This window comes from Mastigoproctus giganteus, chromosome 10, assembly GCF_048544385.1.
Source record: "Mastigoproctus giganteus isolate SK-2022 chromosome 10, ASM4854438v1, whole genome shotgun sequence".
Classification (NCBI taxonomy): Eukaryota; Metazoa; Arthropoda; class Arachnida; order Uropygi; family Thelyphonidae; genus Mastigoproctus; species Mastigoproctus giganteus.
The window spans coordinates 106,019,664-106,037,797 of record NC_143584.1 but is presented as its reverse complement, the minus strand read 5'-3'; the positions used below and the strand labels follow the sequence as shown (position 1 = coordinate 106,037,797).

The following is an 18,134-nucleotide window of genomic DNA, read 5'->3' as shown; positions in this document are numbered from 1 at the left end:
ATTATATAATTACAAAGAATAAAAACATTTTTAACGAGCACTATGAATCAGGAAAAGCTAAATGTTCAAGCAATGCTTTCAACAGAGAAAAGCTTAGTCAACAGTGCACCAAACATGAATGAAAATTTATTAATCTATTTTCAATAAAAACTGAAGAATGGATTTTATTTTTAAATAAAATTTCAAGATTACCCAAGTCTGTTAATGGTAAGTGACCAATTAATGTTTTGTAGTACTTTTAATCTGCTTATTATTATTACTATTTATGTCTACATGCCTTCTAACCAAGGCAATTTACGTAACTTTAAGAAGCAGCACCCCCATACATCAGAGTCACGAGCTGCCACTGTTTAAAACGTAGAGAAAGTTCAATTATAATTTTGAAACATCAATGAAGCTACAGGAGAGAAAATAGTAAATAAATTTCATGGGAAACAGATGACTTTGTTCATGAAAATTAGCAAACTTTCCATTTCAAAAGTGGAGACTTCAAAGGCTCACATTTCTACGTTTAGCCGAGTCATTTCCATCAATGTGGAAAGATCATTTTCTGCTTTGAAAATGATTTTGGACAATAAATGCCACAGATTCAAAATGGGCCAATTCCATGAACTGAAAAAATGAGTTCGTGAAAAAGCAATGATTTCATAAACTGAGAACATTTCTTTTCTACTCATCTGTTATATTGTCCATTCATTCTTCCAATCAGCACACAGCAACAAATAATATAATATCCAATGCTTCAGCTATGATAAGCAGTATGTGGATAGCCTACATGATATGTATAAAAAAATAATAATAATAACAACTGCCAGATTTCTGTTTGTCCAATATTAATGAAATTTGGGATGGCTAAATAAATCTCTCTAAAAGGCCCAAATATAAAACATCATGAAAATCCATCTGCTGTAAGTCTAGTTGTTACATAGAGATGGACAGGGTGAAGACAATCAGCATGTTATACATATATGTTAATGCATCCAAAAACTAGAAAGTGTTAACAAGTGGAATTGGAATATTATTCATTTGAAACTCTGGATTTAAGTTATTTTAAGGTCCAAGATTCTATTTTAGATAACTGGAAGTTGGAGCTGCCTTACATTGTGCTTGCTCTGTGACTGAAAGGAAATGGCCAGGTCATCAGCATACCTACAAACTTTAAAAGTTTTTGGGATGTCTTGTATAAGGCTATTAAAACAGGTTGCAAATAAGATGTACCAATGTTGATAGATCATTCCAATAGAAGATCTAAAAAGTAGGAAGCATAGGAACCTTTGAATTATTTGTGTGAATAATAATCTGTAATGCCAAGTGGTGTCAAAAAACTTTTCAAATGTCCAGGTTGATTACAACTAGATACTGTCTCATGATAAAGGCATTACAGATGTGGGATTCAATCTTGAGGAGTGCATCATGGATATACCTTTTTTTTGGAAACTGTACTGATGGTCAGTTAAAAGATTTTGTGAATTTAGGATCCACGCAAGTCTTGCATATATCATCCTTTCAGAGATTTTACTTAGGCAGCTTGTAAGTGATATTGGCCTGTAATTTTGGACTAGAGAAGGGTCATTGCCTGGATTCGGCACGGCATAAATAAAAGAATGGTATCAGGAGAGAGGGGATAGGTACTTCCGAGAAAAAAAAAAAAAACTGTTATAGAAACTCAATAAGATGCGAAGGTCGATTTTACATAAATTTTTAATCATACTATAATGGATACTGTCTGGTCCTCCTGTGCTATTTGGAGATCTGTTTAAAAATTCTTTTGAGGTTTACCAGTGTACACAGTTATATGAAAGAGAAAGAGGTATCAAGAAGTACATTTTTTACTTTTCTGCATATGTTTTGATGAATTGAAAGGAAGAAGTGTATAATATAGAGCCAATGTAGAGAAAATTTCTGGTAGAGCATTTTCAGTTTTAAGAGGGGAGGGTAGATCATTTCTATTCAAACAAATTATTGGAGGAGTTAGCAGACATTTACCAGTCAATGCTTGTATTTCCTTCCAGATAATTCGCGAGTCAATATTTTTAGTAATTACTGAGACAAAGGTAATCCACAAGCCCCATTTTTCTGTCTGATCTGTCAGGCTTTGGCTTTTCTGTAAGTAATTAGATTAGCAGCAGTCTGGAACTTTTATAAAAGGTTCCAAGCGCAGTTTTTCGCTAATTTGGCATAAGTGCATTCTGCATTCCATCGGATGTTCCAATGCATATACTTGAACAGCCAAGACTTTGGAATGAAGGCATCTGGATTGTTAAGGGGCAACCTTGTCTAACCAATCTGATTAGATACAACGATGCAATAAGAAAGGAATTAGATGCAAAAAATAATTTTGACATCATATGTTGTTGGTGGTTTGATTTATTGGTGCAAGGGCTACTAAGGCCATAATGCACCTATTACAATATTATTTAGTACAGGTTTGATAAACAGGTTGATTTAGATTAGATGGAATTTGTTTATTGTTCTCAAGAAGGTAAAGAGATCATTTATATCTGGTCGGTCTCCGAGAATTTTCTGTAAAGTAAGTTGATTAGAGGAACATAGATGTGAAGAGAAAGCTGTTTGTTGTTCTCTTAAGTATAATGGGAAATCAAGAATAAGATGTTTTACTGTGAGTTGAGTTTGGTAGTTGCTGCATAGTGGAGGATCGTTCCATGTGAGTAGGTAACTGTGAGTTAGGTGGGTATGCCCAATCCGCAATCTAGAAAGTACAACTTCTTCCTTCCTATTCCCTCTGAGGCTTGATGGCCACAGCTTGTGATAATTTTTAATTTGAAATAATTGATTGGTTTTGTTCTCCTGCCAAATGAACAGCCATTTTTTTCTTCCGGTACTTCATATGACGTGTTTGTAATCGGTGTAAGGAATCTGATGTCTGATGTTATGAGACTCGCATTCTTGGCAGAAAAATCTGCTTTTTCATTGCCTGTGATTCCAGAATGTCCAGGAATCCAACAGAAGATTATTTTTTGCTTGTTTGTATGAAGCTGTGCTAAATTTATTTGAATTTGTTGTAAATAGGGGTGATTTCAAGGAAGTTTACACTGAAGAGTAGATACAGTGCTTAAGGAGTCTGTATAGATTATGGTTTCAGGATATCCATATTTAGACACAAAGATATGTTTAAATTCTGTAATCTAATGCCACAAGGTTTATTTTTATACAAATTATCCCATTTTGGTGTGAAAAGATATTGCCATACAGGATGATGTGGGAAACTTCTGATCTTAGCTGATCTTCTGATCTTATAAGTTAATAGCAGAGCATGCCGAAGGAATAGGACTGGTTCATGTGCTTCTGTATAGAGACTGAACTGATGATGTACGAAAAGATCCTAGGGCAATTTGGAGAGCATTGGAATGTACAGGATCAAGCCATTTTAATATGCTCTGTCTTGCTGAGCCATATACAGGAGACCTATAGTCTAGTCTTGATCTAATTAATGAACGGTATAGGTATAGCAGCATGTACCGATCAGTATCCCATGACATAGCAGAAATTGCCTAAGTAGATTCAGCTTTCTTAGATAGGTTGTATGGATATGCTTAATATGCTCTAAAAAACTTTATTCCAAGAAATCTAATACTTTGTTGATAAGTAATTGGATAAGAATCAAATTGTAAATCTGGATTGGGATGTAAATTTCATTTATGGCGAAAGTGTATTGCTGTTTTTTTTTTTTTTTTTTGCTTTGAGAGTCGATAATCATTATTTTTTGCCCACTGAACAGGCTTGTTAATTGTGCCTTCAAACCGTCTTTCAATTACACGCATATTTTGAGAGTGACATGAGATTGCCAGATTGTCTGCATACAGGTATGTTTCCACTGTGTCAGGAATGCATATGGTAATTGAATTAATCCTGATGGAGAAGAGCATGGCTCTAAGCACAGAACCTTGAGGGACTCCTTCTTGCACAAATGTTTGCGAGAGAGCAAAATGAAAACATACTTGAAAGGACCTATTGTTCAAAACTTTCTGGATAAATTTCGGAAAATGACCTTGAAGACTGGATTCAAAGAGATCGTGAAGAATCCCATATCGCCAGGTTGTGTCAAAAGCTTTTTCAATGTCAAGACATATCATCACTAGGTGTTCATTCCTGAGAAATGCATTTCAAATGTTTCCTTCTGCTTTCACCATGAGGTCAAGTGTTGATCTTCATTTTCGAAAGCTATATTGATTTCGACTTAGGATATTTTCTGTCTCTAGGAACCATGTCAACCTGGCATTAATCATTTTCTCTAATGTCTTTCCTAAACAGCTGGTTAAAGCAATAGGTCTGTAATTTGTTGGATCAGAATGGTCTTTCCTGGTTTTGGGAAAGCTAGTACAATGGAATGACACCAGCTAATAGGGTAGTAATCCTCAAGAAAGATTCTATTATATAGTTTCAGAAGAGCAGACTGGGACTCTTCACTCAAATGACATAACATTGCATAACAGATTCCATCAGGGCCAAGGCACTGTTTTTTGATAAAAGTGCACTGCTTAACTCTGTCATGGTAAGGGGTATGTTAAACAGAAGTTGGCATGTAGTATTTAAATTTAGATTATATTTTTCTGCCTGTACTTTATGTGACTGAAAGGTTGGATCATATGCAATGAAAGTGTTTCAAACATTTTACCTAACGAATTTGCAATTTCGAGAGGATTACAGATTTCTTTCTTTCCTTTTTAAAAGTAGAATCGGAGTAGTTATAGGAGGGTATTTTCCATTAATTTTTCTCACTTTATTCCAAACTGTTTTGATGTTTGTGGTTCTATTTATGGTGGAGGCATATCAGGACCATGTCACTTTTTTGCTTATATGTTGTATATGATGAGCTTTAGCTCTTGCTCTGTTAAACTTTATCAGATTAGTTGTGGTTGAGTTTTTACAAAATAAATTCCAGTATTTATTCTTCTCTTTTTTGACATCCCAACAGGCTTTGTTCCACCATATTTTTGGGTGCAAGCAGGCTTTTATAGATGATTTGGGTATGGCAGTTTCTGCAGTTTCCATTATTTTCCGAGTGATGTAAGTTACCACAGAGGCAATGGTGAGAGTCTCAATGGTTTAAAAATCTAAATGTGCCAGTTTTTGTTATTTCATCCAGTTAGCTTTGTCAAACTTCCAGATTGTTTCAGTTTGCAGTGGAGAATTAGTTGAAAATGTGCATAATATTGGAAAGTGGTCACTGCTGTTACATAGGTTGTCAGTAATTGTCCAGTCAATAAGTGGAAACAAGTTTGGCGAGTATATTGAAAGGTCAATTACAGAAGTTGACCTGGAGGAGAAATGCATATATTTGTGACTGCCATTGTTTAACGTTAAATTGTGCCTTTCAAGAATTTTTTCAATCAATTGACCTCTCTTATCAAGATGTAAAGAACCCCATAAGGGGTGGTGCCCATTCCAGTCACCCAAGATACAAAATGGTGGTGGTAGCTGAGTGACTAAATCATCTAAATCAGCAAAAGTGTAGGAATGATTGGGCGAAAGGTATAAGGAAACAACTGTTATTGTTATCCCAACCCTGACTCAGGCAGCGATTGCTTCTAATGTTGTTTTCAAAAGGATAGGCCTGAAAGGAGTTCTGGAGTTGACTAGCAGTGCTACCCCTCCGTGAGCTATACTAGAGTTGTTCCTATCTTTTCTTAGCATTATATGGTGTTTTACGCTCATAGATATTTGAGGGGTCAGATTTGTTTCCTGTAGGCAAAGAATAGCAGGCTTATATTCTGTAATAAGATTATAAACATCATTTAAGTCGGCTTGGAGTCCGACAATTCCACTGTACGATTCTATGCATTATTGAGTATTATCAGGTGTATCTGTTTGCTTATGGGATGCAGTTTGTTTACGCTTGTCTATTCTTGTTTTTTCTTTTTTTTGGGAATATTGGTCTACTAATATCCATGTCTTCCTCTGCATGTATTTCGAGAAGTGTATCATCTTCATGTGATTTTGTATCAATGTCCATGGTATCAGTTCGAGATTTTTGACTCTCTCCTTCAGAACTTGGGTGCTATACAGAGGTTTTATCTGGCGGTATTGTCAGTGGCATGTTTACTGAAAGACTTTTTTGCTGTTGCACAGAGTTTTCTTTCAGTGAGGAAAGGACTGATCTTGCCCGGTCAGATATTGATATGCTTGGAGGAACTGAGCAATCGGTCTGTACTGTTACAGAGCGCTGTGGCTTTTGCACAACTGAAGCATAAGAAGGCAATTTTGTGGACACTAAAAACTGTTTCTTTGCCTCATGGTATGGCATTTTGTTTTCAACTCTGTATTTTTGAATTTTCTTTTCGCTCTGCCATTGGGTGAACTCCTTTGAGTATGCAGCATGATTTCCTTGGCAATTTGGACAGCGCTGCATTTCAGTAGTGCAGTCTGTGTGTATGTGCTCTTTTGAACCACAGAAGGCACAGGTGGACCTCTGCAGACTGCTTGGGAGTGCCCAAACTTCTGGCACTTAAAACAGCGGACTGGGTTAGGAATGTATGGTCTAATTTTACATCTCAAATATCGAGCTTTTACAGTTAATGGCAGAGTTGGTGTACTGAATGTGAGAATCAATGTCCGAGTAGGAGTAAGTACTCTATCCTTCTCGCATGTATGACATTTTGATCATTTAGTTCTTGAATGATCTCTTCTTCTGAAACGTTAAGGAGATCCCACTCCGCTATTACCCCTTTAGAGGAGGAGGAGTTTAAGGTGGATTGTGGAGTAACCTTTGTGGGTTCTAAGCAGTCTGAGTGTTTATGTTCACTCATCTCAACTAGAAGGTCTCCAGATTGGAGTCTTCGGACCATTTTTGGAGGGCCAGCCACACCACATTTTCAATACATTTCTGGATTAAAAATGGGGAAAGCTTACTCAGGGGTTGTCTGTCAAGGAGTGCAGAATTAGAAAAAGAGGAGGAGGATTTTCAGTTCCTTCTTTTTTCTGCCTCTTTGCATTGGATGTAGTTATATCATCTCTGGTCGATGGAGCTGGATCGCTATCCATCATAGCTCCTTTTTGCCCTGGGAGAGTGAGTTTCTTCTCCCGGGTTACCGGCCCCACCATATGGAGGCAGGAGCAGTGCCACCAGTGACCAAGCAGTTGTAGAAGTTTGTTATTAATAAAATATATATACTAAATAAAGAAAGGTTGTTTTCCTTTCTGTGTTCTTACTTAATACTTTAAGCACTGGAAGTAAATAAAAAAGAAAAAGGCACTAGAAAACAAATAAAACTTTTTCTTTAATAAGACCACTCTATAAGTCACTGAGAAAATTGCTTGGCACTCAGAGCCTTGACATCATATACTTATATACATATAGATACCAGAAAAGACTTTTGATACCGTTCCACATAAAAGACTGCTGTACAAATTGGAGCAGTGGAATTAGAGGCAAATTACTTCTTGGATAAAGGAATGGTTGAGTCGGAGAAGACAGAGAATAGTCATCGACTGCTCTTCTTGGATTAATGTTATTAGTGTGGTTTCCCAGGGTTTGAGTGCTGGGCCCATTGTTATTTTCAGTATTTAGTAATGATACTGATGGAGGCATATTGTGATTAATGACTAAGTTTGTGGATGATATAAAGGTTGGCAAGGTGGTTAATGATAGAAATAAAGATATGATGCTTCAACAAGAACTAGAAATATTAGCCAGATGGGCTGAGACATTATTATTATTAGCTATATAGTGCAAGGAAGCCTGAGGCTTATGCTGCACCAGCCAAAAAAAAAAATCCCGAGTTACCCTGAGAGAGAGAGAGAGGAGAAGTAGAAGGGAATCACAAAGAAAGAGAAGAATGATGATATCCTGGGAGTGCCAAGCCCAAACTCACCAGGTGTGAGCCCCCTGGGATACATGGCAATTGAGGTTTAATATTGAAAAATGCAAGGCTGTATGTGAGAAGCAGAAATCCCAGAATAACATCAAATGGGTGGGAGCACACTCAAGATAGGAAAAGTACTTGGAGGTAATTGTACAGTCCAACAAAGTTTTCCGAGTAGTGTATACAGGCTGCAGTCACCTCATGAGAGTCTGTCACTGATAAACAGGAATTTTGCCAGCAGGGACAAAGAGATGGTTGTCATGGTATATAGGCAATGGTTGGGAAGCATCATGGGCACTGCACACAGGTCTGGAAGACTCATTTTATGCTGTTAGAATGGATGCAGAGAGGAACATCAAGATCAATCAAGACACAAAAGGGTAATTTCACCACAAAAGACCAGTTCTGCCAAGTGCACAGTTTGGAAACTGGGCCTGATTGGAACATTTAAGATATTCAACCTATCAACTTCCACAACTGTTATTGTGGAAGTTGATAGGTTGAATAAATTTAAGGAGGAACTGGATAGGCATTTGGAGGGAATGGTGTGATTTTTTTTTTTTTTTGGCTGATGCTGCATAAGCTCATACACTTGCTTTCTTGCATCACATGCCACTACTACTACTATATTAATGGATTGAGTAAATTAAATATGGACAGCATTCTAAGTGCTTGCTCAGGATCACATATAAAGGGATAGAAATTTAAATTGAATAAATAAATAAATTGATAGTTGTAGGATAAATGTGTGAAAATTCTCTTTCAGCAGGTGCTTAATTTTTTTTGGCTGATGCTATACAAGCCGCTTCATTGCATCATTGCTGCTACTAACACTAACGACAGTTTATCCAGATATAGACCCATATGTATTATAGTAGTTTTTAGTGCCAAGAAAGACTCTAATTCCTTTAATTAGAATACTTATTTAGAGGGGAACAGGTATCCTGTGTGTTATCAGACACTCAGCCTAAAACACTGATGGATCCAATATCTCTCTATTACAGAAGATTTAGGAGAAGTCCGGTTGGCCTGCCTCCCTAAAATCCACTCATGCACACCTTCTCGATGGTAAGCCCTGTTACATCACTTAGGCAGCAACGAACGTGTAGAGTGGTTCTCTTCAAGACACCTGGTCAGCGTGAAGAGGAAAAGACCAAACCCTCCAGCATATGAGAGCACAACAATATAAATGGCCCTTAGTCCCCAGCAGCTTTCACTCTCCCTCTTACGGCAGCGAGAGGTTCAGAGTGGAAGCAGAGGCTGCTAAGAATCTCTGGGTATGACCACGCTGCCATGCACAGAAACTGAACTTGGCCTGTTATAACGTAAGATCACTCATCGGTGAAGACAGGATATTAGAGCTGGAAAAGGAATTAGAAAATGTGAATTGGAATATCATCGGTTTGGCTGAAAAAAGAAGAAGAAATGAATCACTTATAAGTTTATCAAATGGAAATCTGCTGTACACCAATGGAAACAGTAAAAGAAGTGAAGGTGGAGTTGGGTTTCTGGTCCATAAAGATTTTAAAAACATTTTGGAATTCAAAAGTACATCATCAAGGGTGTCAAGACTAATACTCAAGATTTCTAAGAGGTACAAGCTAAAGATTATAATGATTTATACACCAACATCGAGCCATGATGATGAAGAGGTTGAAGAAATGTACACTGAAATTGAGAGTCTTCTAGATGAGCAGAAAACCCACTACACTATTATTTTGGGGGACTTCAATGCTAAGGTTGGAAAAAGGCAAAACAGCGCAGAAAGAGGAACTATAGGAAATTTTGGAATTGGTGAAAGAAATAAAAGAGGTGAAAGACTTGTGGAATTTGCAGAATCTCAAGGACTGTCAGTAATGAACACTTTTTTCAAAAAAAGGGTGAACAGAAAGTGGATAGGGAAAAGCCCAAATGGATTAACAACTAATGAAATCAACTTCATCCTCACTAACAGAAGATATATTGTGAATGATGTTACCGTCCTGAATAAGGTAAATGTTGGAAGTGATCACAGAATGGTAAGATGTACACTTGATATAGATGTAGGAAAGGAAAGGAAAAAACTGACTAGAGTAAATAATACAAAGGTCTTTGAGATAACAGAGGAGAAAAAGCAGTATGTACTGGAACTTAAGAACAAGTTTGAGCTTCTGCAGACTGCTCAGGACCAAGATATTGAGGAGGAATACTACAACTTTCTGAAAGTGATAAAGCCCAAGAAACCTATAAGGAAAAAGAAATCCAAAGAAGAAAAAATTAGTCAAGAAACACATGTCATGATGAACCGAAGATGACAAATGAAGAGCAAGAAAAACACTGACAGGGAGAAAATTGAGTATACTGAGTTATGCAAAGCCATTAGAAAGAGACTCAGAGAGGCCATAAGAAGATTTAACACAAGAAAAGTAGAACAAGCATTAAGGGAAAACAAAGGATTTAAATCAACAGCCATAAGCAGTAATACAGAAAGACAAATGATACTGAAACTGAAGAATAGCGATGGTGTACTTATAAACAGCAGAGAAGGCATAATTCAAATAACAGAAGACTACTATAGAGAATTATACAAGGAGCGAGGGAATGATGCCAGCAGTGGGGAAGATGGATTGCAAAGTAGCAACACATATGACATACCCGATATTCTTCCTGATGAGGTAGAACATGCATTGAAGAAAATGAAGAATCAGAAAGCCCCGGGTGAAGATGAAGTTACTGTAGAGTTGTTAAAATTGGGAGGAAGAGACATAACACAAAAACTGGCAAGGCCCTTCACAAAGAGCATTCGAAAAGGTGTGACGCCTAAGCAGTGGAATAATGCAATCATAGTTTTGCTGCATAAGAAAGGAGATAAATCGGAAATTATTGACCAATTAGCTTGTTATCCCACATCTACAAGTTGTTCCCAAGGGTCATTACTAACAGATTAGAAAGAATACTTGATGAGAATCAACCGAAAGAGCAAGCTGGCTTTAGGACAGGATTCTCAACTATGGATCACCTTCATGTAATATCACAGCTAATGGAGAAAGCAAATGAATATAAAACACCATTATGCCTGGTATTTGTGGATTAGGAAAAGGCATTTGACTCCATACAGCATAAGGCAATGTTTTGGGCGCTGGAAAGACAACGCATAGATACCCCATATATTATGATTTTGAAGAAAATATATGAGAGTGCTACCTCCTTTATCAGACTAGACAAAGACAGTAGGAAATTTAAAATCGAGAAAGGAGTTCGACAAGGAGATATCTCTGAAGCTGTTTACTTCTGCCCTTGAGGAAGCTTTCAGAAGATTAGACTGGTCGCAGAAGGGAGTCAAAGTGAACGGAGAGTACCTAAACCATTTACGATTTGCAGATGACATTGTGGTCATAAGCCACGATCCCAAAGAATTAGAGGAAAATCTTAATCAGTTATGCACAGTTAGTAAGGATTTTGGACTAAAGATGAATACAGCTAAAACGTAATGATGAACAAGTATGCCACAGAAAGGGAAATAATGATTGAAGGAGCAGTAATTGAAAAGGTGGAGTCATATACTTATCTGGGACTAGATATTAGCTGTAATAATGATAAATGGCTGGAAGTCAAGAGAAGAATAAATTTTGGATGGATAGCATTCAGGAAATATAGTCACATACTGAAGAGCAATATCCCAGTTTGTCTGAAACGTAAAACAATGAACCAATGTATACTCCCCACCATGACTTATGGAAGTGAAACTTGGGCACTCACCAAAAGAATGGAAGAGAAGCTGAGAACTACACAGCGAAGAATGGAATGAATTATATTGGGAATCAGACTGTTAGGTAAGAAGAGAAACACATGGATTAGGCAGCAAACTCAAGTAAAGGACATTCTTATCAAAACTAAAGAACTAAAATGGTCTTGGGCAGGACACATAGCTCGAAGACATGATGACAGATGGACTAAGAAAATAACAGAATGGTACCCAAGAGGAGCTAGAAGAAAACCTGGAAGACAAAGGCGGAGATGGATAGATGAAATTCATGAGTTTTTGGGTAGTAAATGGATGGCCAGTGCTCAAAACAGAAGGAACTGGAAAGTTGCTGGAGAGGCCTTCATCCTGCAGTGGATTGAAAATGGCTGATGTGATGATTCTAGAAAAAAAGCTGAAAATTTTGCTGAAGACCTTGCTGAATGAAGGATTAAGGTAAGTAGCAGATAGCAAATAAATTTCCAAAAATAAATGACATTGTGCAGAAAATTAAAATATTAATTATGAAGTTTGTAATGAAAACACAAATATTTATCTAAATTCTAAAAGATTATGTTGTAATAAAATATCTGATGCAGATGCAACAGGTTTGTTTTACTGATGAAACAATTATACTGAATTCTATTTATTTTTGTGGCAGTAAATGTAATAAAGAATATTTAACTCTACTTTTGTGTAGCAACATGGATGGAATAAAGAAACTATCCTCTCTGCTGATGGGAAAATTTTTGAAGCAGCAATGGTTGTCTGGTGTAAAAATCCACTTTCTGCAATTGTAAGACTGCTGAATTTTAATAAAATCATTGTAAATAAAAGAGAAAAACAATTTTGATATTATGTAGTGAATTTCAATTAAAAGGTGCCAGGATCTACCTCACCTGTTTTTAGGTTTAGCCTTTTGTCATATATCACCTGAAATTTTTGAATTTGATGCTAAAATTGCATTAAGTATTACCATTTAGATTTTATGGTATTAAATTTAAATTTTGCCTAATCCACTGATTTTTTTCTCAATGGCAAAATTCCCCATCTTCAGTTAATTTCAAGAATATTAGCATTCTTCTTGAACAAATTCATATTAATTTTATTTGAAGAGAAAAAAAACAATGTTTGTAAGTGAATGCTCACTTTTTTATCTGTATAGAATAGTTAACTATGAGAGTGGCTATGTGCTGTGCCTCCTCATGCTACAATTACTATACTTTAAATAAAATCAGCTTACATTCCAAAAGTAAACCTCTGACATTTTTAAACTAAACTGAAGATGGAAAATAACTTTTCCAATGAGGAAAAAGCAGCTCATTAAACAACATTCAAATTTCAAAACTGTTATATACTGGGTAGAGCTCAAAGGCATCATTTTAATAAGCAGAAAAATCATGAAGAGGGCAAATAAAATTTGCAATATGGCACCAATACTATAACATCTCGTATTGTGAGATCCTTCACAATGAATTGCCTAACCATGCACTTCCAGACAAGTAACACTTTCCTAATAGAGAAGACTGTCATGACTTATTCTCAGTTTAGTGCCGCAACCCAGACAGCACTGTTTTGGAAATTTTTGTTCCCTTTTCAGTGGGTAAGTTGGCAACATGAGTGTAGGAAGAGACAACCTAGAAGTGAAATATATTCACAACATGGGAGATGCTAAAAGGTGTGCGAATTTAATGTGATGCATTTATTGGCCTCTGACTGTGGGAATTGGCTATTACTCAAAGGCATCATTTTAACATGCAGAGATCATCTCATATGTCCTCTTCATGAATTTATTAAAACGATGCCTCTGAGCATTTATGGTCTTTAAAGGCCATAAACGCATCGTGTTAAATTCACACACACCTTTTGGCATCTTTCTATTGTGAAAATATTTCACTTCTAGGTTGTCTCTTTCTAAACTCAGTCAGTGCCCATCTACCCACCCACTGAAGAGACAACAAAATGGTGTTACGTTTTCCAAGTATGTGTGGGTGGATTAAAAATAAGTTGATGGGCCATCTAAACAGTTAATTGTTTTTTTTTTTTTTTTTTGCACTCAGCTGAAAACTTCTCAAAATCTGCCTTGATTCACAGAGTACGTACTGTAAGACTATATCATCTGACAATTTATAATCATCTTATACATTTTTTTTTTTATCTGACATCCATTTTTGTCTAAATCTTAAACACTAGCTCTTGATTGGTATAAAAGCTTTTAGAAGCATTAAACTCTAGTTGTCATTTTTGACCATATCCACAATGAATCATCAGCAAAATCTGAACGCTCCCCTGTACTTCCTCATAAATATCATTAAGGAAGATCACATTTGAATTGCTAAGGCAATCCATTTGGTACATTGAGATTTAAATGTCCATTTAAAAGTACTTTCTGTCTCCTCTCTTTTATCCAATCAAGGATTCTACCAGTTATTTGGTTTTTAAGAGCATTAGCAACTAAGGCCATATTGCTCTGGGGATATGCGGTGGTCATTCCCTGACCTTTCTGCATCCTCTGTATTAGGTAGTCACGGGCTCGAACCCCGGTCTAATCAAGCAGCATGAGACGCCAATCCTACCAGTAATCTCGATTTTCTCAAATTTATATGATACTTTCATTCCCTCAGTCTCAACAACTTTTCAACAGTCTCTTCTCTGAGATTGCTGTGTCACTTATTTTACAACAATGAGATGCTCTTCCCCCATGCTTCAAATATTCTCTGAAATGTAAGTATCTTTTCAACTTGCCTGCTATTTCTGCTGGACTTTTTCCCAAATTAAGAGGACTATTTGATTCATTGTCTTCTTTTTGCATATAAATAAAACTTCTCTCTGCTAGTGATATTCAGTTTCACCTGTTATGACAGAGTGAGATACTTGTACATGAATATAAAACTACATTGGTCATTTTGTTACATATAATGAGTAGCCAGTTTATTAGGTACATCCAATAATATAAGGAATTGATTGCTCCATCAGAGATGGTGTGATGCATCCATACCAGGACGTGTAAAGAAGTAGTCAGATAACAAGAAATGCCACATGTATGAGCATTGGCAAAAGAATGAGTCAGAGAGCCACCTAAGTGATTGAGTGCCATATAAGAGTTGACCAGATGTTTCAGTGCGTCGTTTGGAAAACGTTCCATGGCAGAATTTGATTTTATTCTCAAATAAAAAAAAACAAAACAAAACATAATCCTATGGGTGAAGGGTTAAGAAATAAAAACTCATGATAAGTTGCTTGATAATAAGAAATAAAAGCTCATAACAACCTTGCTTGCTTGGTGCCTCCGTGGGCAGGAGCAGAAGTGCGCAGCACACGCTTCTTGATTAGACAAGGGTTCGAGCCCGTGACCACCAAATACGGAGGATGCGGAAAGGTCGGAAATGACCACCGCATATCCCCGGAGCAATATGGCCTTAGTTGCTAATGCTCCAAAAAAACCAAACAACAAACAACCTTGCTTAACAAACTGCCATCATATATACAGGGCATTTAAAAAGTATATGCATAAAATTCTGGGGGATATTCTAGGATCCAAAATAAGATAAAAAAAAAAAAAGGCACATAATAATAAATAGCATACATACCTACTAGAATGCTAATTCATACTAGCTATGTACCTGCTTATTCTTACCATTTAAAACTCTACAGCCATAGCTTTGTAATCATTGGTTATATCTTTGTGACATATTTTTTCTTATTTTAGACAATGGAATTTTCTGCACATAATTTTGAAATATCCTATATATACCTTTTGTAGAGAGTTTTTCAGTTAACTAAGAATTTGCATTATCCATTCCACAAAATAAATTCATGCTTTTCCTTCCTTTCTACCATTCATTAATTATAATCTGAAGTGTTCAATCCCTATAAAAGCTCATATATCTAGAATTTGCTAATTAGTAGAGAACATAAATAGATTATAGTTATGAATAGAATATGATTTAGCTAGTTTACAATGCATTTCTTTTTGCTTATCTACCAACATAATAAATGAATGAAATGCTGATAATCATCATTTAGTTCATGAATGCCTGGCTTTTTGTTACTTGAGACACCATTAAAGTTGTTTTTTCATTAACAAATCAAAGTAGTAACAAGTTCATCATTTCTTTCTTTAATCACACTAAATATCAACACCAGACTATTATTCATTTTCTTATATCCCAGAACTTTCGCACCCCCCTCTACAAATGCATGCTATTACATGTCTTCTCTCTACCCCCCCCCCACTTTATGTCACATACAAAGCACTGCAAATCACTCACCTTGACAGGTTTGAATAAGAGGTTCATAGCCAGCTTGGCAACTGCAGCCGCCAGATGGTAATGTCCAATTTCCATCTCCTTTACATAACATTCTAGGAGTGTCAACAACAGCAGCATTTGATACACATTGTCCACTGACTGTTAGAATAGCTGTGACCTCATGACCTGTGGGAACTTCAGGGAAGTATGCAAAGTTACTAGTGATGTTGGGGCATGTGATATAATATATTTTAACAGCAATTAGTGATAAGCAAGCACCTTGGTCACGAAAAGCAAAATACACTCCTTTTTTAGTTACAGGTATGCTACGGACTTCTGTGTTGATGATTACCTCACTTGTGGATGTAAAACGACCCTCATCAGCTGCAATGCGACCAATCAGTTTATACGAGTCTGGTTCCCATGGAGGAGGTTCTTTTGTGGCTGCATCAAACTCATAATAAAGAAGAGAGAAAGTCTCCTTGCAGGAAAGAGCCATACCAGGAAACAGGTTGCAATCACGAACACTAAACTTCACTTCAATATACAGCCTGTTTGCGATACCACGCTCAATAAAAGGTGTCCACAACCAGTTGTTAACATTATTATAGGCAACATCACAGACTACATAAGACCTCCAGTTGATTCCTTTTTCAAAGTTAGTAAAACTCTCCTCTACCCACTAGGGGGAAAAAAAATAATTTTTTAAAATGTGTACATTACTTATTTATTAAAATCCATAAATTATTCTTAAAAATTCAAGAGAAATAGCTTCTAATATTATTTTACTTACCACCACCTTTTTCTGTACAAGAATTAAAAAACCACTGCCAACTATTGCATCAGGAAGAATTCAGTCTCCTAATAGTCATCTTTCAGCAATAAAAAGGCCCTTTTTAAATTTACCCAGGTGTGTGTGTGTAGCATGGATATGTGTCAATAGAAACAATAAAGCACATGTATATACATCTTGTTTCCATGTACATTACTCTACACCATTACTGCAGTCATATTTTTTCTTGGGAAGGTGGGGGAGGGAGTAGATTTCCAAGCTACCATATACGTTACAAGATACTCTTTGTCAATTTTGCTTTCCATAGATTCATGCACAACAAAATATTCATTCTTTTTGTATATATTTTTTTAAGGATGACCATGTTAAATGTGAAGCATGTTAGAAAATATCAAGTAAAACCATTATAAATAGGATGTCTGCGAAAGATGCTAGGGTTCCTTCAGTGATAAGTTCCCTTTCTGACTCTAGGACAGTAGGACACTACAGGACTACACAAACTTCAACTCGATTCTGCCAGAACTGAATTGAAGCCTGGTACACACAATGCTGTAAACAATCCTTGGTTCCAAGAAACTAAGTTCCACCAATCCATATCAAACTAGGACTGTTCAAACAATTTGTTACAGCATTGGATCCTGAAGATGATACCTTTGAGAATATACAATCTAATTTACCAAAATGGTCTGATGCAAAAGTTAAAGGTGACATATTTATTGGTGTGTAAATTAAGGCAGATGTAGGCTTCACAAAGAATTGAAAGACAAAATGATTGATGCTGAGCAAAATGCATGGCATACATTTTGTCTTGTAGTGAATAGCTTTTTGATAACATTAAGAGAGAAAATTACGAAGTAGTAACTCACAATTGATTTAAAATTCTGGAAAAACAGGATGCAGACATCAATCTGTATATCCACAGTAGGGTGGACATCATTCACCTCTACTTGTTCTAATTTTGCCAGTAATCAGAGAATGGGCTTGACACTGGAGTCAACTGATATGTACAGAGTATTTGAAAAGTTTGTGTTATTTCTGCCTATAAAAATATAATGTGATATAATGTAACAAAATAAAAAAATTGCTAACAACAGTTATGCATTCAGAGGATGGGTGCGTATGCATGCCACCATTTTCATAACACAAAATTATCTGTCTTCACTTGCTCTGTAAGAATCAATATAGAATTGCCAAGGCGATAGCATCTTAGCAGCATATGATAATATAAACCTTGTAATGAAGGAGCTAAATTTACAATGCCTAGTGAAGAGGAGTGTGCATAACTTGTGAACCACAGCCAATTCACCTGCCTCAGAACATTTCACTGAAGAATCTTGCATGCAAAATGGGATGCAGAATTTGAATATGGGGAGTACAAGGTATATCAGACTTAACATCTAAGTTTGCAGATGACACAAAAGTTGGCAGGATGATTAATGAGAGTAATCAAGGTATGCTGCACAACAAGATCTAGAAAAATCAGGCAGATGGGATGAGAAGTCGCAATTGAAGTTTAACATTGACAAATGCAAGGTACTTCATGTGGA

At 36.3% G+C, this 18,134-nt stretch overlaps 1 protein-coding gene across 2 annotated transcripts in view; it reads right to left on the bottom strand.

Annotated features, from left to right (window-relative positions):
- Nucleotides 1-18,134, bottom strand: part of LOC150079203 (ephrin type-B receptor 1-B-like) — a 452,380-nt gene that overhangs the window by 270,217 nt on the left and 164,029 nt on the right. For both annotated transcript variants that reach the window (XM_090383683.1, XM_090383684.1), the window contains exon 3: nt 15,816-16,476. In XM_090383683.1, coding sequence (XP_090239809.1) covers nt 15,816-16,476 — 661 coding nt within the window. The remainder of the gene's footprint in view (nt 1-15,815; nt 16,477-18,134) is intronic.